General features: G+C 50.8%; 1 protein-coding gene across 1 annotated transcript in view; it reads right to left on the bottom strand.

Moving 5' to 3' along the window:
- The window catches only part of MEGF9 (multiple EGF like domains 9), a 47225-nt gene extending 24267 nt beyond the window's left edge, over positions 1 to 22958 (bottom strand). The window contains exon 1 of the mRNA XM_054284505.1: positions 22637 to 22958. Coding sequence (XP_054140480.1) covers positions 22637 to 22958 — 322 coding nt within the window. The remainder of the gene's footprint in view (positions 1 to 22636) is intronic.
- Positions 22959 to 23394: the final 436 nt, after the last annotated feature.

The raw sequence follows: 23394 nt of genomic DNA, 5'->3' as shown, positions 1-23394 counted from the left end.
TTCTGAAACATGGAGTCATCTCCATCTCTTCCCTCATCCTAAGATCCCTGCGAACACCACCACAGGGCATCACCACTCCCTCTGCATACTCCCATCACCACTTTAAGGATGATTTTTGCTTTAAAATGTTGAGATGATGGACAAAAACCACATTGGGAGCACCCTGGGGTTTGAAACACCACAGCTTGAAATCTCTGCAACAAAGAGCTACAAGATTATGGGTATAACTATCTAAAATGTATCTATATATAGCTGTAAACAATGTCTTTATGTACATACACACACCTAGCCACCCTCTGACTCCAGGAGCTGACAAGCAGTAAGTGTGTAATATCAGGATAAAATCAGCAACAGGTTGCAAGGTCTTTAATTCTGAGATCCTCCACTCCACACCACTGGAACAGCCCTGGTACCACAGAACAAACTCTGACAGGACAAACTGGCAGCAGCATCTCCCACTCCTGAAGAAGGGAAGAATCCCCAAAAATCTGCCCTCAGGGGAGCACCAAGAGCATGAAAACTGTACTCCAAAAGCTGTGGTAGAGTTGGAGGAAGGACAGGGACCTCCAACACCTAAAGCAGACCACCCTCAGTCCTGTGGTGAGAGGAGATGGCTCTGGGGACCCAAACATTGTCTTTGGGGACACCATTATTTCTAGGGGTGCTGGAAAGCATGCACTGAACAGCTGCTTTTTTAGGAGAGAAGCAAATCTTTTGATCAAGTGGTGAATTCCCAGTCCCCCCACACGTTATTTCTTGTAATACTTTAAAGCCCCAAATGCACTGAAGAGAACAAATTCTCCCTGGCAATTTGTTTCTGCCAAGAGCTTTATCTCTGTTCTTTCACAGCAAAATATTTAGTGCCTTAATAATTTAAAGTCTTCTTCTGCCAAGACTGAATTATAAACAAGGATTATTTGCAGAAATAGTGCATAAAGCATCAGGGGCTTTACACAACTGCTGGTGTTTGTTATTGCCTGAGAAGAGTCAGTATTCAGGGCACTTTAGGGAAATAGGAGAGGCCAGGTCCTCATCCCAAGAAAACTTGACTTAAAGCTCTTTTTCTTGTCATCCATGTTCTTCTAGCACACAAAGAACTGTGAGTTATTTACCTTTATTACTGCACCACAGGATCCCCACAGAAGCCATGTTGTCCCTATACACCTGTGAAATTGCACCTAAATTTTCTTCAATCCAAACTATCAGATAGGACAAACACCTCAAGATCCAATTATCCACTTCAGCAGCCACTTCACATAATGAACTAAATTCCCAGCTCAATTATCCAAGCAGAACCATATCGATTTGGGCACTTGGGTTTCTCTCTCCCACCAGAGCAGAAACCACAAAAACTTGTTGAGCAAAAGCACTCTGGAGTTTGTCAAACGTGCATCAAAACAAACTTCCCTTTCAGAACTCAACATGTGGCACCATTGGACCTGCCAGACTTGATCAAGGGAAGAAAATGAGCATTGTGTCCATTCTAATGGCATGGGAGGCACTGACAGGGTCCTGCACAGGGGGATGAGCAGCTCCATGTGGAGACCACCCCTGTGCTCCATCAAAGCCAGAGCCACCATCCTGACACTCCAGATGGATGGCTGGATGGACAGGGCAGTGCTTGAGGATGGTCCCCATCAGCACCATGGAGCTCTGCCCCATCACTTATGCCCCAGCAGGATGGCAGCACCTTGAACTTGAACCTGACTTTGTAGCACCCACTGCTTTCCATCCAATGCTCCTGCCCATCAAAATTGCCCCAGTTCAGGTCAGGCTCTGCCTGAGCTGCCAAATTCAACAGCAGAACAGACACCACTGCAATGGCAGTGCCCCAGGAGGGTGAGAAATGCTGCAATAATCCAAAATAACACTGGCAAAACACCTTTTGCTTGGTGGAGCCTGGTTCTGCTAGTGATGGGGACAGCAGCTGTGAAATCACCCCAAGTGTGTGCTGTGACACAGCTCAACAGATCCAGAAGTTGTCTCCCAAAAGGGTCAATTCCTTGAAGACCCCACCTCCCCCATGACCCCAGAGACCTTTGGGAAGGGATGGTGGTCCCAGGTAGGGGAACAGCATCCCCCACGGTCCCTGCCCACCCCAAATGCATCCAGCCCTGCTCACACATGGATGCAGCCCCAAAACACCCCAGAGCTCTGTGGTGGGTCAGGGGAGGAGGGAGATTCAGGCAGCAGCACTGGAATCTGAGCTCCATCCAGGACAAGGGCTGCACAAGGATGTAGCAGGCCATGGAAACCTGAGGGCTGATTTAAAGGACACTTTGTTGTCCCCACAGCAGCCGGGTGGCAGAAGGTGACAATGTCCTGAGCCAGAACAGGAACTGATAACAAACATCTGCCCTGGGCTCTGGGAACACAGCAAAGAGGATGAGCACTACAGAGGAAAATCAGGGAACACTGTCCTGGCTTCTGGCCAGAGCCTGGGTTTTAGGAGCCTTTATTCAGTTTTCTCAGGCTGTTTTGCTTTTGAAGATAACCTTCAAAAATCCCTCACTGAGAGCTTTTGTGAAGGCAAAGGAATGAAGAGGGTGGATGAGCCCCAGGATGTCCCACTGCAGACTGCACAGTCATGGTGGGAGGGTTGTGCTGAGGATGGGATAACACCACCAGCAAGGGAGCCAAGGGCAAAGACCTCTCAGGGGTGAGGCACTGGTCCAAGCTCTGACTCTTCTCAGTTTGCTGTCCTGACTCATCCTTGCTCTGCCTCAGTTTCCCCATCTCAGGGTGCTCCCCTGCCCCCCAGGGCCTCCCAGCCCTGCTCGTCTCTGCCTGTTCCCCATTGCTAAACCACCAAGGTTCCCTTCCTTCCCCACAAAGCACCACACTACAGCTCAGAGCACTTGGCTATCACAGATAAAACACAGCACCTCTGCTCATGAAGGGATTGACAGGCTTTAATTCATTAACAGCATAAGGATGTTTTGAGGTCCAAGAATTTAGGCAGCATAAAAAACCAAACATCTTTCCCTCCATTCAGGAACAGTATTTCACCTTCACTGGTTGTTGCTTGGAGGAAGGTGGAATGGAAGGAAAGGTTCCTTGTTTGGGAAGCAAGGGGCACACTGCTGTGTGCAGACAGATTTAATATTCAATTTCAGTTAGCCCCAACCTAAAATCAATTAATTTTTAGTATGCAAAAGCCATAAGTTAGCAACAAGCTGGAGAATAGATGTTTTATGTTGTATTGGGTCCACACCATGGCTGTAAATAGCACTGACACAGCCAAGAACCTCCAGGTCTGAGGGTGCCCTGTGACCCCTCAGTGTGGCCACCTCAAACTCCCCTATCCACCCCTAATAAAGATGTCAGCCTCCAAATCCCATCCCAATGCAAACCCCAACTCTGCAAACGCCAGCAACACACCAGCCTGTGCCAGATCCATCAACACCCCACATCCCTTCATCTCCCATCCCCTCCTAGTAATTAACCCGGGCTGGTTCTGATGGAAAAATCCTTCCTCAAATTACTTCCTTCACATCCTTTCAGCTTTGCAGTGTTTTAAGTTTTCACACATTTTATAAGCACCATTCCTCCTCCTTTCCAAGCCACTTAATGAATGAATAATTTAGAAAACAGGTGAAATATTTACAAAGGGTAAAGAAGCCAACACTGTGAAAGGCACGAAGGTCTCTGTGAAACCACATTAACTGGGGACATCCTGAACCAGTGCAGGTCCTGAATGAGCTCAGCTGCTCCCTGGGAGCCAGCCTGGAAAACCCAAGGTGCACATTTTTGATTATAAGAACATGCAGCTGTAAGAGCAAGCTGTGGAGGCCCACAGATGCTATTTATTGTCCTGCTGCAAAGGCATCCCCAAGGAGACAGACATTTTCTGTTCTCCAGAATAGATGAAAGGGAAAAAAAAACCAAAATAATTTCTAACCTGGAGGTGCTGTTGGGTTTTTGGGAGCCAGAGGTGCAGCCCCAGTTTGGCACCTGCAGCTCTGAAGCCAACACAGCCCAGTAAGAACCTCACCCCCCAAATATTCCCCAGACATCCCAAAGGATTTAAACCACTGCACACAACAGCATCCCATCCCTGGAAAGGCTTTGTTTTTATATTAATTTAGCAGTTTTCCCTCTTCCCCAGACTTCATTTCCAAATTCAAGTCCGACCTTCTCTCCCATTTCCCCTTCTCAATCCCTCTGCAGGCACCACTCCTGACAAGACAGGAACAAAGAGATCAGGCAGCAGGTTTAAAAATCTATCCAAAGTCATTTCCTTTCCCCTTGTAATTAAATTGTGGAACTCATTGTCAGGGGATGTTCTGGCTGCCAGAAATACCTGTGGCCTCAAAGCAGGACTGGAAAAGCTCACAGAGGACAGGTCCACTGGTGGCTGTTAAACACAGGGATCTGGAGGAAGCATCCTGATGGGAAAGGCTCTGAAACTCTGTCCAGAACAGTCAGGATCATGCCCTGTCCTCTTGGCATCATCTTCTGGCCTTTCCTGGGTGGGTGAAGCTCTGCTCTGAGCCAGCCTGGCAGTTCTATTCTCTCCTTGTTTGCACTGCCTCAGTTCTTCCCCCAAAAACACAAATCCCCCTTAAAGAGTTAGGCACTGCTCTTTGCACTGGGAATTTCTCCTCATTACAGCCAAAGGCACAGCTGTGTTGCACCACTGCTCTGTCTTTCCCTTCCCCCTGAGAAGGCATTTCATCCCCTCAGCACAAGGCACTGATGTGCCAAACCTCCCCACAATGGGATGAGAGTCAGGACAATGGGATGGTGACAGTAGGCAAGAGCCAGCTGTCAAAAGGGAAGGTCCCATCCTACCCAGCCCTTGTCAAACAATTCCCTGAGCTCCAGCCCATCCCTTCCATGTCTCTGATGCACCACAGTGTGGTCCAGTCTGCCTTGGACTGGAATTTGGGTTCAGCTCCATCACTCCTCACTTGGATGCAACTCTACTGATGCTCTGAGTGCAGGAGCTGTTATCCCAGTGTAAGGATGCTTTGGCCTCCAACCTTTCCCCACAGCTGCAGCAGATCTGAGAGGGCACAGCCTGGCTGAGCTCTCCCCCAGGGAGCTGGGGAACATCTGCCATGGGCTGAGAGCTCCTGCAAGAACAGCCCAGAGAGGAGCTGGCGCATTGGAGCTTCCCAAAGAGAGGAGTTCTGCCAAATCCCAGGACTCATTCCCATCCAGACAGCAGTCAGCGCAAAATGAGAGTCAACTCTTGCATCATGAAGGTGCACTCAAGTGCTCAGACCTGTAATTTACTCTCACTTCAGGCTACAATGCAAAGCCTAAGTGGCAGGAAGAGTATCTCTGCCTATCCCCCAAAAAATTTATATACACATAGGAGTGTCTTCTGTTATTCTGCATTCACTTTGTTAGTGAGTGCACCACATTCAGCCTCCATCAAGTTCCAGGCTCTGCAGAGTCAGGTGCTGATGGTGAAGAGAACTTTGTTCACATTAATGCTGTTAAGTGTGTTGGAATCACTTGTACTGCTCCATAAAAAGCTTTTACAGGTCAACAAGGGGGAAAAAACAACAATTTCTCAATTCATATACATCACTTGTAACGTCATTAGAAGATTAAACACATCTGTTGAGGAATATTGTATCAGATGAAATCTCTCACTTATCACTTGGAAAGCAGCACAAAGCCAAGGTCCCAACTTTGGGGTCACCAGCAGCTTCACAGGCACTTTTCATCAGCCTGGAGCAGACAGGTTTGGGGCTTCAGCCAAACCCCTGTGTCAGTCCAAAGGGATGGAGATCACTCCTCACCAGAGCTCACAGCCTCCCCAGCCATGAACAAACCAGAACCCTGAGACCCTCCCCAAAGGCAGAGGCTGCTCAGTCTCTGGGACTGCTCATTTCTAGCCCTCCCCTGCACCTGCATGTGGTATCTGAGCAGTTCCTGAAAGCTCCTCCACACAGAGCAATTTTGTTGCTTTTTCCTCCTTTTTGACGCTAAACAAGTCAGCAACCTGTGCAGAGAGCTTTGAACCTGCTCGTTCCCCAGTAAAGCTGCATCAAAAGTCAGACTCACAGGTGTAAAGCTGTCTTGGGAGACTAAAGGATAAAACCCTGTAAACATCAGGGAAAAAAAAAAAAAAGGAAAAATATGGATTTTGATTAACTCAGTGTTCCTCCTGCACCAGGAGATCCCCAGCTCACAGCTCTGCTGGAGCACAACACCTGAGGAGCTCCCATGGATGGGACAAGGAGATGTCAGGAGAACAGGAGGGGTCCTGGAGTCATTAAGATCCACGTAACAGGGCAGGAAAGCTGTGCAGGGGGGATTACACAGCTGCAGCTGAGGAATTATTCATTCCTATAGAACAATAAGTTTCCACAGGCAGACAAACCCTCCGGGGTCTCTTACGAAGCAGACCGTGCACAGAGAGGAATGTGGCCCTAAAATGTTTATGATACAAGAAACTACAGTAACTTCAAACAGACCAAATACATACTTGAGGATTAAAACCTCCACAGTTAAAAAAAAAATAAAAATGAATCCAAGCCTTTTAATTAATTTAAAAATAGTTTTGTTGGCGTTCTACTTTAGTTGATTAAATTTTCCCCGCTAATATTTCCACAAACGTCTGCAACCCTATAAATATTCCATGTTTCTGTTTGAAAATCTCTGTATTTTTTACCACCCAGTGTGTGACACAGCCAGCCCAACGCCGGGTTTAGAGATAAACAGGGTGAAAACTGACTTTGGCAAAGCACACAGAACCCTGGCAGCTCATCCCCTCCTGACAGATACTCTTGCGTGGCACCTCTCAGGAAACTGAATTGTTTTGTCAGCAAAATGCTTTCACTGGATGATCAAGACACCTCACACGGGATGGGGCTGGGAATTTATGAGCAGATTCCAATTTTAGTCTCTATCGACCATGGCCCAGCAGAGCAGGGGATTATGAGGAGCTGCATGAATAATATGAACTATAATCATCTGCTGAAGGCTCTGCGTGCTCCGATTCCTGCAAAAAGTAATTAAACTCCCAAACTTTGCTCGGTGCTTCGGGGAGCTGCAACTAATGAATGAACACGTTAATTTACGGGAGATTTAAGGCTCTTCAGAGAAAACCCTGAGCAGGAACCATCCTTCCAAGGAACCATCCTTCCACCATCCTAGTGTTTGGGCTCCAAAGTTGTGCTGTGTGAATAACCTGCAAGAAAACAGAGATGAGCTCAGGTAACACCCCTCGATCACATCCTACCCCAGAGACTCCTCTGGGCAGGACCAGGGAGAACAGGGGATGGATCTGCCCAGAGGCAGGAGCTGCAACTAATGAATGAACACATTAATTTATGGGAGATTTAAGGCTCTTCAGAGAAAACCCTGAGCAGGAACCGTCCTTCCAAGTGTTTGTGTTTGGGCTGTAAGGTTGTGCTGTGTGAATAACCAGCAAGAAAACAGAGATGAGCTCAGGTAACACCCCTCGATCACATCCTACCCCAGAGACTCCTCTGGGCAGGACCAGGGAGAACAGGGTCAAACCTTTTGTTTGAGTAACAGCTGGGTTTGCTGAGAAGCAAAACTTTCTTTTGCTGCTGCTGGCAGATCCAGGCAGGGGCAGGAGCAGCAGCACAGCCACCCCACACTCCAGGGATGCAGCAGAGCAGGGATTCTGTCCAGCCTGCAAGGGATGGATCTGCCCAGAGGCAGGAGCTGCAACTAATGAATGAACACGTTAATTTATGGGAGATTTAAGGCTCTTCAGAGAAAACCCTGAGCAGGAACCATCCTTCCAAACCCTGAGCAGGAACCGTCCTTCCAAGTGTTTGTGTTTGGGCTGTAAGGTTGTGCTGTGTGAATAACCAGCAAGAAAACAGAGATGAGCTCGGTAACACCCCTTGATCACATCCTACCATTCCCAACAAGGGAGAACAGGGTCAAACCTTTTAGCTGGGTTTGCTCTTCACTGCTGAGAAGCAAAACTTTCAGTTCTTGCTCTGCTGGCAGATCCAGGCAGGGGCAGGAGCAGCAGCACAGCCACCCCACACTCCAGGGATGCAGCAGAGCAGGGATTCTGTCCAGCCTGCAAGGGATGGATCTGCCCAGAGGCAGGAGCTGCCTCCTGCCTGCACATTTGCCTGACACCACTCAGCTACTTCAAACCAAAACCCATTGCTGCAAGGCATGCAGCCTCCCAGAGCCTTCTCCCCTCCAGACACAACAGAGCCTCCTCTCCCAAGCCACTGCAATCAACTCCTGATGCTCCCAGTGTATGGATGTGACTCCCAAGCTGCTCCTTCCAGAGCCAGCCTGGATCTGAGCACCCACAGAAAACCCAACCCAGGAGCTCTATGGGTGCTGCTGAGCAGGGTTTGCCATCCCCAGCCGTGGCTCACACTGCCTGGGAGAACAAAAGGGAATGGCCAAGTCCAGGCTGCTGGAAAGCCATTTTTTGCTGAGCACAGAAATCCCAGAGTAGGTGGTGACACATCTGCTGCAGGGCCATCAGCTGCTGAAGGGTGAGGACAGTGACAGCCTCCCTCCCCCAAGCAGGTACACCATGTACAAGCTGCAGGGCTGGGGTCTCTTGGGAGGTTCCCAGGGAGGTGCCAAACACACACATGGCTGATCTCACTGCAAAACACAGCGCTGTTTTTGTTGTGAAGCCATAACTCCATTCCTTTACACCAGGTGTAACCAGCTCCTCACTGGTGCATGGAGGGAGCTGCAGCTTTGCCTCTCTGACCTTGGGCAGAGCCACCAAAGCTCAGCCCAGCTTGGGATGAATGTGGCCACAAGTTATCCTTCCTTTCTCCCTCATTTACAGCACTCTTACATCGGGAGGGAAGACAGAACAAAAGCAAGGAGATGCCAACAGCAACAGCACAACCCATAATTGAGTATAAAAATGCTTGGAGTGCATCCTCCCCAAGGAGAGGAGTGTTCTGCATCTCCTGGAAGCAGGAGCTGCTCCTGGATGTTGTCACAGCCCTCACCTTGCTCTGGGAATGGTCTTTACCTTTACAGACAGCACAAGCATCAGGGCCAGGTTTCTCTCCCAGCATGCAGGAATTATTTTTAAATGCTCTAATCATTCCCCAGGCTGAGAGATGCACTCCAAGGGAGACCTGGACACCCACAGGAGGCAGAAGAAGGAGCAAGGAGGGGTCACACTGCTGTGAGAGGAAATGCTCTCCACACAGGGAAGGGGCTCATCGTTCATGGCTTGGCACACAGACAGCAAGAGGCATTTTCACAACTTTTTAAAACCTTTTTTCTTAATGAGAAAGAGAAAGAAGACTTGCTTTGGAGGGTTTCAGGCTGTTTTATGTCTAAACCTGTGGTGAAAATCTGGAATGAAAACTTTCATCAGTGACTCCAGCAGGTGCCCAGGGCAGCTCTTTCAAGATTCAGCTCCTCCAGCCAAGCAGCAAAGGGACAGACCCGTTAACAAAGGCACCTTTTTATCCACAGTGTTAATAAACACCAACTGAAAGTGTTAATAAAAAGAAACTTTCCAGAGCCTGAGCTATGACCCCAGTTTGTCTCAGCTCTTTGCATTTTCAAGCTTGGAGATGAAGCAAAACCCAACAAATCCCAGGATTCATTCCCAATACACATCCCTAATTCTTCTCTACTCTAAACAAACATATTGAAATGCAGACTTTTATTCATCACAAACAGCAAAGTATCTTTGTTCCTCTCTCCCTCCCTTTAAAGGCCATGCAGAGGAAGGGAGACAAGAGAAGAAAACCCTTTGACAGCCTGCAGCCAGCGAGTCCTGCTCCTCTCACTGCTCCCAAGCTTGGTTCCAAGTTTAATAAAGGTGTTTTGTCTCCTTGCTTAATAAGTGGAATTACCATAGCAGAAAGCCCAGCGGGGGAAAGGGATAGCACAGAGCATGAGTAATCACAACTGGTTTGGGGCAGGTTTTGCCATTTGGGTCCTGTTTCAAGGTTATGATGACATAGTGCTATGGGCTGGTTTGGAGTTACCACAACTCCTGCCAGACAAGGAGTTGTAAGTTACAACGTGAGCTGCTGGGACAGAGCAAGGAAAATGTCATCTGAGCTGGGAAGAGAAGTTTCCTGTTCCTTACATTTTATTCTCTTATTTTATAATGCAGCCTTGCACTTGCCCTGCTGTACTTTGCACAGTGATGCCTTTAACTCCAGCTCAGAGCAAGTGACTTAAATTCCCACCTTCAGAACTTGTTTCACACCTTTGTTCCCAGCCAGCACCTGCCAAACTGGGTCGTAGATAATGCAGCCAGACAAAATTTGCTGGCAAATCCATGGAGGAGAAGCCAAGCTTTCAAAGAGGGAACTGATATGGGTCGGGACACGTCATGGAAAAAGACACCTGGATGGAGAAAGTCATCACTTATCACTGGAAACAGGGGACTGCAGCAGATCCAGTATCATCTGCAGAGGGGAGCAGCCAGCATGGTGCAGCTCAGCTGTACTGCAGAACTTCTTCCAGCCATGGCATGAATTTAAAGAGCATAAATCCCTTCTGCACAGAGAGAGGGGCAGAGCCCACCTGCCAGCCCCTGCCTCCCCTTACCTCTGCTTGGAGCCCCAAGCCCTGCGGCACATGGATGACTCCACTCAGGGCTGAATATCAGCTTCTCTTTCCCCTCTCCTGAGTCACTGTGGATGGACACTGCAGCTCCATCTGTCCCAGCTCCTGCCTCAGCCACACACAGAGGTATTTATTACCTATATTTATTTCCAGCAATAGCTCTCCTACCAAAGGGAAATGTTTCCATTAAACAGCACAAGTTCAGCAACCACAAACAAACAGTAACTTAAAGCCTAAGCCAATTCTCTGAAACCTCCACAATAAATACCAGGTCATTCAGGGAAGTACAACAGACAACAGCCCTGTGCCACAGAACACCCAAATCCTCTGTAAATAGGCAAAAGCCTTAAAAGTGTGATGGGAAGGATCACAAAACCTTTAAAAGTGTGATGGGAAGGATGGAGGCAGCCCTGTGCAGCACTCCCCACCTCACCCACAGCTCAGGCACTGAGCTGAGCCCAAGCCTGAGTCAAGATGCTGAAAGCAAAGCAGTGATTTACAGAGCCAGAGCTGAGCCCTCCAGCATCACCAAGAGGGAATTATCCTCAGCAACAGCAGCACACTCAGTCTGGGGCTGGCAAAACCAAGCCTGATCCCAAAGCCTGATCTTTGAGTCAAAGAAATGCTCCAAACCACAGAGCTTCCTCTGCAGCCAATGGGTCAGCTAGGAGAGGTTTGTTGACATTTCTATCTTAACCATTTCCTCATTTTTGAGGGCTTCATAATGACTGTTTTGGCATTGCAGGAGGAGGAGCAGTGCCTCCTCTTCCACCAGACCTGCTGTCAGAAAGAAACAAAGTGAAAGGAGGATCTGAGCCCCACCTGCAAAGAGGCACCCAAAATCCTACAGAACCAGGGAGCTGCCAGTGCCTGACACAGCCCTGAGACTCTGCTCTGACAGGGCCAACACTGCACCCACTGAAAATATAAATGTATCACCTGGAATTACAGATATACAGGTGGGAGAGATGCCAAAGTTCATGTACAAAGCCCATGTACATCCTGAGAGTGGACACAGGGGATCCTCTCACAGGGACCACAAAACCATGGGTGGTGAAGCAGAGAGGAGAGCAGAAATTCTCCAGTCCCTGAACTTGAACTCACCATCCACACACCTTCTGGAAAGCTTTTAAGGGGTCTTTAAACCAAAAATTAGGGAGAGCCACTGCTCCAGACATCCCCTGCCACCAAACTGAGGTGCTGGGGAAATCTCTCTCCTGTCACTCCATCCATCCCATGAGCTCACTGCCTTCCACAGGGAAATCAGTACCACCCCTGTAACTGACTGTCCCTTCAGAGAATGGTCCATTTGTTGTTTATCTTTCATTTTAAATGGATCAGACACGTACAAAAGCCTCCCTTGAAAAGGAACAAGCAAGATGTGAAAAGGATGGGAAGATCCAACTGCCAGGTGTCAGCACTAATCCACGTCAAAGGGCACGCTGTCAACAACTCACTGGGAACTTCCAGGAGGAAGAAAACGCTCAGAATAAAACAGTTCAGACCAGATAAATGTTTGTCATTCATTATCTGGAGTCAAACTTGGATTTCTCAACAGCACAGCCAAGACAAAGCAAGCAAATTAAGGAGAGAACATCTTTTGCAGGGAGCTCCATGCCAGGCGTGCAGCCTGCCCTTGAAGGCAGCAAGGCTGGAGGCAGGGGAAGGCTCTGTTTGCCTTTCTCCAATAACGGGTATTTAGTTTTCTACGTCACTTTGCTTTATCATGGCCTGAAACCTGGCCCAGCATCCAGCTCCACCTCCCCATCTGCTCCCTGTGCCAGCTGGCCCTGTGGCCCAGGGGATGCTGAGCCAGCCATGGGGATGTCACACAGCCCAGCAGCTCCCCAGACCCAAACTGGGCACCCCCAGCCCTGTCTGGGAACTTTTCTCCTTGTGAACACCCATGTCACAGTGAGATTTGCCCTGCTGGAAAACCCCACAGGGCAGATCTCAATGTGACAGGGATGTTCACAGGGAGGGGAGTGCTGGAGCACCCATGGCCAAGTGAGGTGGGGAGCTGGAAAACATGGCAAATTCCCCCTAGATCCTTCCTCAAGTGTTGGGACTGGGAAAAACATGGCAAATTCCCCCTCAGATCCTTCCTTAAGTGCTGGGACTGGGAAAAAACATTGCAAATTCCTCCTAGATCCTTCCTCAAGTATTGAACTGGGAAAAAACATGGCAAATTCCCCTCTAGATCCTTCCTCAAGTGTTGGGACTGGGAAAAAACATGGCAAATTCCTCCTAGATCTTTCCTCAAGTATTGGGACTGGGAAAAAACATGGCAAATTCCTCCTAGATCTTTCCTCAAGTATTGGGACTGGGAAAAAACATGGCAAATTCCCCCTCAGATCCTTCCTCAAGTGTTGGGACTGGGAAAAAAACCCACTGGCCACGGCAGGGCAGGGCACAAAGCTGGGGAGGCTCCAGCAAAGCATCCCCTGTGCTGGCAGCAAGTGAGACACACCCAGCCAGCAGGTCAGTGTGCTCCATTTCAACTCCACCACCTTCCAGCTTGGAGAAACCACTGGAGCACACCCTCCTTATGCTTTCCCCGGGTTCCTGTTGCCCCCAGCCCAGCTGCCCAGAGGCCAGGCTGCAGTTTGGGGTGGGAAGGGGTGCATGGCAACCCCTCCTCCTGCCCCCCAGGCACTGCCAGCTGGGGCATTGTGCAAGCTCCTGTCCCTTCCCCAGCCAGGAATGCTCCAAACCTGTGGCACGGTGAATTTGTGGGTGCCTCTGCCCCATTATTCACCCATCTGGCATTGAGATGGGTTTGGGGAGGCAGCTGGGTTTGTAGGGAAAAAATCCCCAGATCCTGCCTGCTCCCTCAGAGCCCAACATGGTGCATTCATCCTGGTTTTTCCCCCAAATAACTCAAATGAGCATGTCTATTTTGGCGCATAGAAATAACACCCTTAAACCCAATCTATTATGTTTGCTTTGGGATAAAAGGCAAGACCTTCAGCTAGCAGAAAAAAAGATATATATATATATATATATATAATATATACATATACCTATACATGTTTTTAAATAGAGGGAATGAAAATGGAATCATTGAAGTTTTCAAAGCCCAAGGAGCTTTGAAAAAACTGGAGGGAAGGAACAGAACATCAAGTTTAAACTGTTTTCAATGGAAAAGCCCATTAAAGGAAAAGGGATCTTTTGCAGAAAGATATATGTTTTGCTGATTTTGACAAAAAGGAGTGTTCAGAAGAAGGGAATAAAAGCTTTCATTTGAAGGTTTTGAGCATTGCTTTTGCACCTTTACATGAAAGCATCCTCACAAACCTGTTATTGCTGGAACACAGCGTGCCCAGGGAGAAGGCAGATGTGACCACGTGCAGGGTGAGGGCAGGGCTTTGGAGACAACTCCTGCCTGTGCCATGAAAATGAGCAGTTATTACAAAAGAAAGGAGAAAAAAAATACATATTTTAAAAAATCATCAACTTCCTTCCCTTCCACCAGGCCCCTGGGAAGGGGAAATGCTGATCCTCCAGCTCACAGATGGAACAAGCTCCTGGCTTGCACCCCGTGAGCCACATCCAGTGCTGGGGGTGGATTTTGGAGGAGGCATGAAGGGCATGAGCCTCCCTCCTGCACTGCACATGCCAGGGGGCATTGGATGGGATGGAGCAGCAGCTGTGCCCACAGATCCCTCCCCAGCCATGACCACATCTCACACTGCAGGGGAGGAAGCTGTGGGCTGAGCACACACATCCCTGGCAATTAAAGTCATCTTCTTCATATCAACCAGTCCCAGCCATCCTGTGACAAGGCACAGAAAATATTAATTACATTCCTGGCATTTTAGACTGGTTTTGTTCTCATTCAGGTGTTGCTGGACCTGAGTCCCATTCAGTGACAGTCACAGCCTCACTCAGCAACTGCACAGAAGGATTGAGCATCACCTAAAATGCTGTTTTCCCACCTTGTATCCTCTCAAAATTTCCCACAACTGCACACAGAGGGATGAATTTAGAGTAATGTCACCAACAAAGTGCTCAAATTAATAGCAATAAAGTGTAAGTGCTCCATGTGGCAGGCAGAGCCCTGCTGGGGAAAACGACCTGTGAAAGCTGGAAAAGCAGCCCACGATGAGACCACTGGGAGGGAAAAAAAAAAAAAGGCAACAAAACAAACAGTCCATTTCAATCCCCTTTTCATAAAGAGCCAAAATGAACCCAGGAACACATCAGAGAAGAATCATTTAGCACAGATCAAACAGGAGAACCAGCATATTAAAAATACACGCAGCATTAATCAGCTACACAGAGTTATGTGCCATCATTTCCATAAATAATACAGGATCAAAGCAGCCCAAGCAGCACTATCAGTTAATATAGTCAGCCAGTCAGTCAAAATAGAGTAAAGCTGCCTGAAAACTGTGGCTGGATAATTTGCCAGGAATAAAGCAGATTCATCTGAGAAGTGGCATGACCAGTTAAACGGGTAAAGGTTACCAGCAGCCTCGTCATTGGAGGGAGGTGATGCCACAAAGGAGAAAAAAAAAGAATGAGAGGTTAATGCAGCTTCAACAAATTATTTTAAAAATACCCTCACAACTTGGGAAATATCAATATATCTTGTCTAGAGGTAACCCCAAGGTGTGGGGACTGACCCTGCTGGGAGCATCCCCAGTGGTTGAGCCATGGGGTGCAGCCACCAGAGCCCCTTCTCCAGGGTTGGGCAGTGCCAAGGGGCTCCCATTTACCCAGGAAAAATCATCCTGCCTGCTGAGGGTGAAGGCTCAGCACCAAGAGCCTTTAAACAGCCACCCATCCATGCATAGAAAATGCCTGTGTCATTAGGCCTTTTGCTGAAAGGCTGCAGAGCCATTTAGCTGCCCAGATTTTTAAAACAGGCATGTGGAGCAGAGCTATAAATAGCAGGGATGCTTGCCTCGTCATGTTTCTGGGGGCTTGTTTGTAAGAACAGGGGGCAACTGAATTAAAAATGGTTAAAAACGAAATGTCTTGGCTTCTCTGCTTTGAAGCCAAGTTGCCAGAAGAATAAAGCCTTCAAGGTTTTTTGCTTTTTTCTTTTTCCAGGCAAAAAGCAAACGCCCATCGCTCATGCTCAGACTCTGAATTGGTTACATTTACAAGGCAAATTTAATTCATACAGCAGGTGTTCAGAAATATAAAAAAAAAAAGAAAAATCCTCCTTTAAGCAGCACAAGACCAAGCTAAGGCTTTGCATTAGTTCATGCAGCTCCGGGGAAGCTCCTCATTCACTGAAGAAAGACCTGTGTGTGTGAATGAGGAGCAGAGACCTCCAAAATCTCTTCCAGAATTGGGGTGGAAAGCCCTGAAGGGCTGGGGCAGAGCTGCTGGGGGGCAGCAGCGTGGCCTCCCAACCCTGCTGCACCTTGGGTGACACAGGGGAGAGGAATTTTGGACGGGAAGATCCAGATGAGCAGCAGGCAGAGGAGGAATTCAGCCTCCAACAAAGGAGCTGCTCTGGGCAGCTCCATCAGTCCCCAGCAGTGCTGGGAGGGTCCATTCTTCACAGGCAGCCAGGAGAAATCCCAGGAAAGCAGGAGGATCGAGCAGCCCCCTCCCTGCTCCCTGCCTCTATGAAATGGGCAGAGAAAACAAGAGCAGACAGCCAGGACAGCAGGCAGCTGGGATGCAGGGGCTGCACTGTTCTCCCTGCATCCCTCCATGCAGGGATGGAGCTGTGGGCAGTGAGTGGCACAGGGGACAGGGGACAGCCTGCCCTGCTCCTACAGGAGTGGCAGCTGCAGGAGACAGCACCAGAACCATCAGAAAATTTCCTATTGAATAGGGGGGAAAATGTTCTGCCAGACAAATGAGGGTCAATTATTCCAAGTCTAGAATGTCTTGTTGGAAATGCTTCCAGACTGACAAGCTTTAACCCAATAAAAGACCCTTCCAGACAAGGCCTGCTGTGATTTTGGGAGCATTTCCCCCTGGCAGGGACCCAGCAGCCCCCAGCCCCTCACTGGGGATGGATTTAGCCCCAGGCACAACAATCTTACAGGGCAGCCCCAAGGCACAGGACACTCACTGAGCTCACTGGAACCTTGAGCAGAAGCAAAGCAAGAACAACCATTCCATTTCAGTCTGATACAACCCAAAAGTCAAAATAAATTTTTTAAAAAGCAAATAATTTCCTGTGAAGCAGAAATCTGGGGTTTAGCCAGTTTAATGAGACTGAATTGCAAGTGGTTCTGTTCTCCTGGGGTGCTGGAGACACACGGCTCCCCAAGGCAGGGCAGATGGCTGGATTGCAATCTAGCCCTTAGCTCATAAAATATATTAATATCCCCAACCAATTACAAAGTGCCAGACTCTGCCCCTCTGGGCCCACTCCCACCCAGCAATGCCTCACTGCACAAGGCAGCCCTGTTGAGCTCAGACATGCAGCACCTGCCAGGGCAGCACAGCCTGGAGCTTTCCAGGACTTTTAAAGCAAATCTGAGCCCTTGCTCCATCCTCATCCAAGAGCTCAGTGAAGTCAAGGTGCTGTACAAAAATCCAGCTCCTCAACAGCATTTCTTTGTTTGATTTTTTAGGTGCTTGTCAGAGGTAGAGCAGAAGGAGCCTTTCCCTCCAGGCAGGCGGCTGTAAAAGGATCCTGCAGCACCCGGCCCTGGCACAGCTTGATTCCCAAAGCTGGCAGATGCATCACACCACCACAAAGAGCTCTGCTGCTTCTTGGAAGCACCAGTGAGCAGCTCAGATTGGCAGCAGCTCCCTGACAGTCAGCTGCTGTTAGCTCCACAAATGTCACCAGCTCACAGAGCCTCAGCCCTGGGTGTTCACAGGGCTCTTGTCAAAACCCTCTGGAGTCTTTCCTCAGACTTCAGCAGAACTTCACTGAATCCAGGATCTCAGCTCCTCAGGAACAGCCTGTTCTGTGCTGCTGTGCCCACAGCCCTGGGGCATGGCATGTCCTGGGTGTCCCTGTCCTCACGCTGCTCACCATCAGTGCCACAGGCTCGATGCCCACCACCAGTGCCACCCAGGCAGGCACATCCCAGGATCCCAGCCACCTGCAGGACCACGCTGGAGTGGCACAAGGACCACGCTGGAGTGGCACAAGGACCACAGCCCCCTCAGGGATGCGGTCACACCTCAGTGTAGCCCATGACACCATCACTCCTTGACCACAGCAGTCCTGTCCCCTGTGGCACAGCCAGACAGGGTCAGGGTGCCTCGGGAGGAACAGGCAGCACCAGGAAGGTGCTCCAAGGGCAGAACCAGGAACTGTCCAGGAAGCCCATCCCAGCTGTCTGGACAGGCACAACCTTTGCACTCTGTGCAAACCCCAGTCTGTGTCACAAGAGGTTTTTTGGTGACAGTCCAGCACTGTCCCAGCCACCCTCAGAGGGCCTGGAGCAAAGGCACTGGGACATCTGACATGACACAGCCTGAGACAAAGCACTTGTTTCAGCGCTCCAGCACCTCTGCCTCCCCACAGGCTGGGGTTTGGGTATGGCCAACAGCAGCCAGGTAAATAACATCACCTCACACAGGTGGGGCCATTTTCCAAGTGGCACCTCAGTGATGATATGTCTGAATCTCAGCTACAATTTAAAATAGAAACAAAAAGCAAAATCCAGCAGAGAAAAGCAAACAAACAAGACCCTCAATGCTCTATAGATCCTCCCAGAAATATCCTGATTTTCACGAACATTGCTAAATCCCAGAATCTCAATCTTGAGTCAGGACAGTTGGATGCATCTGATTCAAGAATGATTCAGATGGGAGCGTGGAGGCAGGCAGGAAGGCAAGGGAGTGACATTTTCTGTTCTGGGCAACATTTCTTTATTTAAAGCTCAAAGATACAAATTATTATTTGATTGAAAAAAGGCACTCTCTGTCCTGGCTGCTCCCGTGCTGATCCTGAGGAACACGACCATCCTCCTTATCCTCAGCTTTCACATCCATGCCTTCATTTCCATTTCTTTAAATAGATTTAAATTCTGCTAGCACCTTGAACACAAGTTATCTCTGTAACCACATGGAACACAATCCTGAGCCCTCAAACAAGGAAGGCTTAAGCTGCCTTCCCAAGTAATGAGCAGGAGGAAAGCTCCAGCTCACCCTCCCTGGCTGCTCTGCTGGTCCCCCACAGGGTCAGAGGCAGAGCAGGGGCAGTCAGGCAGGTTGAAAGATTTCTTCCAAAGGATCTAACAGCTGGATGAGAGAAGAGGAAAAGTCACCCAGAGCTGCAAAAGGGATGATGGCACAAGATCCTGAAACTATCTTCAACAGCTTGGCTGTTTCTGTCCTAGCAGGATTTGAGAGCTCCCAAGCCCTCATGGCAGGGTCTGGCTGCTGATGGCTCCAAGGCTTGGACCAGTCTTTCCTCTACAACACTCTAAGTGCTGTGGGGACCCCCCAAACCTGCCCTCACCAACCCTCCTGCCAGAATGGGATGCACAGACCTTTCTCCACATGCACAAAAGCAAAACCCTCCACCTCTCCAGCTGGACAAAGCCAGCACTCACCAGTCCCCTCCTCAACCTGTCACCTCCCCTGTGCCCAGCCAATTACCCAGGTCATCCCAACGCCCCCAGGGATTTGCCAGGCTCCTCTCCACAAGCTAAACCCATCAGCTAATCCCCCACAAAGCTGCAGCCACCCCCATTGAGGGGCCCTGGCTGCACCTCCTCCATCAGCAGCAGCCCCACGCTGGTGGCTGGGGACCCATCAGCCATTGACTCAGCTTTCACACATTTCATGTGACACCTTCCTGTGGTTAATGCTCCAAGCCACCTGCATTTCCGGCCCTGTGGCTGCAGCAGAAATTGCTCATTGTCCCCTCCTGCGTGCTGCAGAGGTGAGGAGTCAGACTCAAAGTCACCCCTGGGAGCTGGTGACCCAGGAAGGCACGTGAGGCAGGACAAAAGAGCGGGGAGGAGGGAAGTGAGGACACCATACCCACCCTGAAGTGGTCCTTGTGCCACTCCAGTGAGGCCCTGCAGGACCACTTCAGGGTGGGTATGGTGTCTGACCCAGCACAGCAAGGCTGTGAAAGGACATTTGGGTTTTTCAGCCCACCCACCTGCTGTGGGGCTGGAATAGAGTCAGAACAAAATGTCCTTCAAAGAGACCCACGTTACTCAATGCTGCCCTAAGAACCACGAGGAATTGAAGATTTTTGTTCCCTAGGCAGGGAAAGTCCAACCAGGACCATGCTGGCCACAGCATCTCTGCTCCAACACAAGCATCCACATTCCCAAGGCAGATTCCCCAGGAAAGCTCCAGCTCCTGCTTAAAATGAGACTGCTGGGGATAAAAGGAAGAGGCAGAGTCTCTGTGGTGGGTGCTGAAGGCTTTGGTGATAAGGCGGGGGATATGTTAAGCTTGTCTCCACAAACATGAGGATTAGCAATTTACTTCCCTTAGAAACAAAATCCAGGATTTTAACATGATCACAGGCTTGGAAAGAAAAATAAACATCATGAAACTGGGAAAAGGAGGAGGACAAGAACAGAGCAAGCAGGCAGCTCGAGGAAAACTGAAGTGCTTCTTAAATCAAAATGAGAAATGCACCAAAGTCAGAAACGAAATCCTGGTAGCTCTGAACACCACTGGCCCTGAGGCTCTCACACCAAGCTCTTATCAGTGATAATGCTATGAACATTAAGGGAAGCCTTTCTAATAATGTGCATGAGAAAAGGCCCATTTGTTTAATGCAACAGAGCACATAATGCATTAATTACCTACTGAGTTGGAAAAGTGATGTCGAAAACATGCCTGAGTTAAAGCAAACGGAGGGTTTCAGCTAAGCCCATTATGTCCACTGGCTTTGCTGTGGCTTTGGCGCTTAACAGCCTTTGAGAGCAAACCCCTGCACAGGTCACAGCAGACGGGGCAGCACAGAAAAGCCCACACAACCCACAGGGAGCAGCTCCCACACAGAGCACAGCTGTGCCATGCACCCCTAGTGCCAGCCCAGGCTCCCCCATCGCACAGGGGATGCTGCCAAGCCCAGCATCTCCTCCTGATGCTGCCTCACCCACCCTCAGGTGCCCCAAAACCCACACCAGAATCCCCCCTCAGCCAGGGCTAATCTCATCCTGTCACCCTCAGGACTAACAGCCTGGGCTCCAGGAGAAGACAATGTGCCCATGTGCTCCTGCCCTGGCCATCACCACCACAGTGTGAAGGCACCAGAGAGCAATTTTGTGATTAAGTGGCTGTAGCCATGAATAATTAGCACGCTAAAACTTCAAAGGGTGGTGCCGGCCTCCAGAATACAGACTCAGCACAGCCAGGGGTGGTGGTGGGGAGTGCTCATCCTCCAGTGCTCCCTTTGCCCAAGTGAGAGCTGAGGCACAGGGGTGAGGGCAGGCTGTGGGAGCATAGGGATCAGACACAAAATTCCCCAGAATTCCATCCCTGACAGCTCAAATGGCAGAACACATAGAGGATGTTATGTAAGCATCCTCCATGGAATCTGGGAGCATCCCAAAGCCACCTCATGCACTTGTCACTCTGCCTGCAGGAGCAAGAGGCTCCTGATGAAGCCACTGGAGCTCAGGGTGGGAGACCCAGAGCCAGTGGATACTGATGGATATCAAGGGAAACAAACACAACACAGGGGTCAGAGAGGGAAATGTGCTGGGATGTGTTTGTGGATCCCCTGGTTGGCACCCAGAGCATCTCACTGTGCTGCACTGAGCTGCTCAGCCCAATCTGTCTGACCAGGCACAAGAGGAGAAATTGCTTTTGCTCTAAGAACACTCAACTCATCCTATCTTTATCAGCAATTCCCAATCTTAAGCCATTCTGTTTCTTCCAGAAAAAGCAAAGAGAGAAAACTCAACAGAAAAAAAGCAAATTAAAGTCTGGAAAACAAGCAACTCCAGATCTTCACTCGATTTTATTTCTAACCAAATGAAAAAAGTTGATTAATCCCCTTGTTCAGACTGCTAACACTACCAGAACAGACTGCATCCCTTTCACATCAGAGGAAGCTCAACATACTTCAGCTAAACATCTTCCAGGCAAAGAGAAAACATAAATATAAACCAGGAAAGAATCAGTGCTATAGTATTTGCATGTGCCTGAAGATAAAGCTTTGGAGCTGAAGAGTGAAGCCAAGTTCTCCAGTAAAATAAATGGACAAAGCTCCATCCTTGGACTCCAGCACAGTTTTGCCTATTTAATCTATAGGTAAAGTGAAGTCTCAGCTTAGAAGAGCATCAATGTTTCACCTCCCAGTGAGTGACCAGTGCTGTCAGTGAGTGCTACAGCCAGAAGGAGCTTCACCTGAGAGCACAGCCCTCCCATCCACCCCTCACCTCTCTTGCCTTACACCCCACATTGATAATTCCACTTATTCCTGTTGCCATAGCACCTTCCTCAGCTCTGTATAAGCCCCAACCACCAAGGGGGCAGGATGAGGCCTCGCACAGGCTGCACTGAGACACATCATTCCCAGCAGAGATAAATTTGGGGCTTGTTTCTGTCCACGCACATCCATCAGATGCCATGTGAGCACCCCAGCACCCACTTAGCTGAAAATATACAGAAGAGAGAACACAGGCTCTGGTGGCCCCAAGTCATCATTAACCCTGCTCTCTCATCGAGGTAGGACACCAGGGACGCTTGATGGTTGTGGAGCAACTCGACCTACAAAGTCCCATCGGGGGATGCCCAGTCCAGCATCCTCCCTGCTGGAAACTGGATGGATGCAAGGTGATGGGAAGGACCGGTCTGGATCCCCTCCACCGGGAGCACAGTGCCTGCCAGGGACCATTGCCTGAAGGATGCTCCGGGTAGCCTGGAGCAGCACCTGCCCCGCTGCTCCCCAAAAGCCCCGGGAACAGCCCCGGTAAGGCACGGGCCGGGCACAGCTGCCCCTCCAGCATCCCGGGGCCGGCACAGCCCCGCACGGAGCCCCGCACGGAGGCCGGGCCGTGCCGGGCGATGCTCGGGGGGTCCCGCAGCGCGGAGCTCGCCCCGCCCGCCCTGCACGGGGGTCTCGCGGCCGGAGGGGCCCCGGCAGCCGCCGCCCCCTCCCCGGCCGCGCCTTTGTCCGCCCGGCGGAGGATGGGGCGCAGCCCGGTCCCGCTCCCCGCCGCTGGCCCCGCTGACCCCGCCCGGCTCCGGAGCCGCTCACCTGCGGGGCCGCTGTCCGCAGCCGCCTCCTCCTCCTCCTCCTCCTCCTCCTGCTGCTGCTGCTCCTCTTCCTCCTCCTCCGCCGCCGCCGCCGCCGCCTCCTCCTCCTCGGGCGGCGGCGGCGCCGGGCTGCCCCGTGCGGGCGCGGCGGTGCCGCGGGGCCGTGCGGGCGGCACCGTGCCCAGGCTGCTCTCGGCGGGGCCGCCGCTGCCGCTGCCGGGCTCGGCGGGCGGAGCGGCGCTGGCGGGCAGCGCGGCGGTGGCGGCGGCCAGGAGGGCGGCGAGGCACAGCAGGGCGAGCGCGGTGCTCGGCCGGCGCCTCATGGTGCGGCGCGGGGCTCCGCCATGCACTCGCTCATTGACGCGGGCGCTCGCACACGCACCGAGCGCGGCCGGGAGCGGCGCCGGGCGGCGGCGGCTCCTCCCGCCGCCTCAGCCAGCCATGCCGCGCCCGCGCCCTGCGCCCCTCCGGCGGCTCCCGCCGCGCCGCGCCCCGGCTGACAGCGCCGCGCCCGCCCCGCCCCGCGCAGCCGCGACCAATCAGCGCCGCGCCCGCCCTACCTGACGGCGCGGCGCAGCCAATCAGCGGCGGGCGGGGGCGGGCCGAGGGGCGGTGCGCGGCGGGGAGGGGGCGGCATTGTGCGGGCGTGAGGGGCACCGGGCCGGAGCTGCCGTGCCCCCGGCAGCGGCGGCGGGGGACGCACGGCCGCCTTTCTTAGGGGGGTATGTGCGCTCCATTTGTAAGAACACAGGCGTTTAA

Source organism: Melozone crissalis, unplaced genomic scaffold, assembly GCF_028551555.1.
Source record: "Melozone crissalis strain CALT ecotype California unplaced genomic scaffold, PUWL_Pcris_2 ptg000041l_1, whole genome shotgun sequence".
Classification (NCBI taxonomy): Eukaryota; Metazoa; Chordata; class Aves; order Passeriformes; family Passerellidae; genus Melozone; species Melozone crissalis.
Note: the sequence above shows the minus strand (reverse complement) of the source record. Positions and strands in the feature narration are given on the sequence as shown.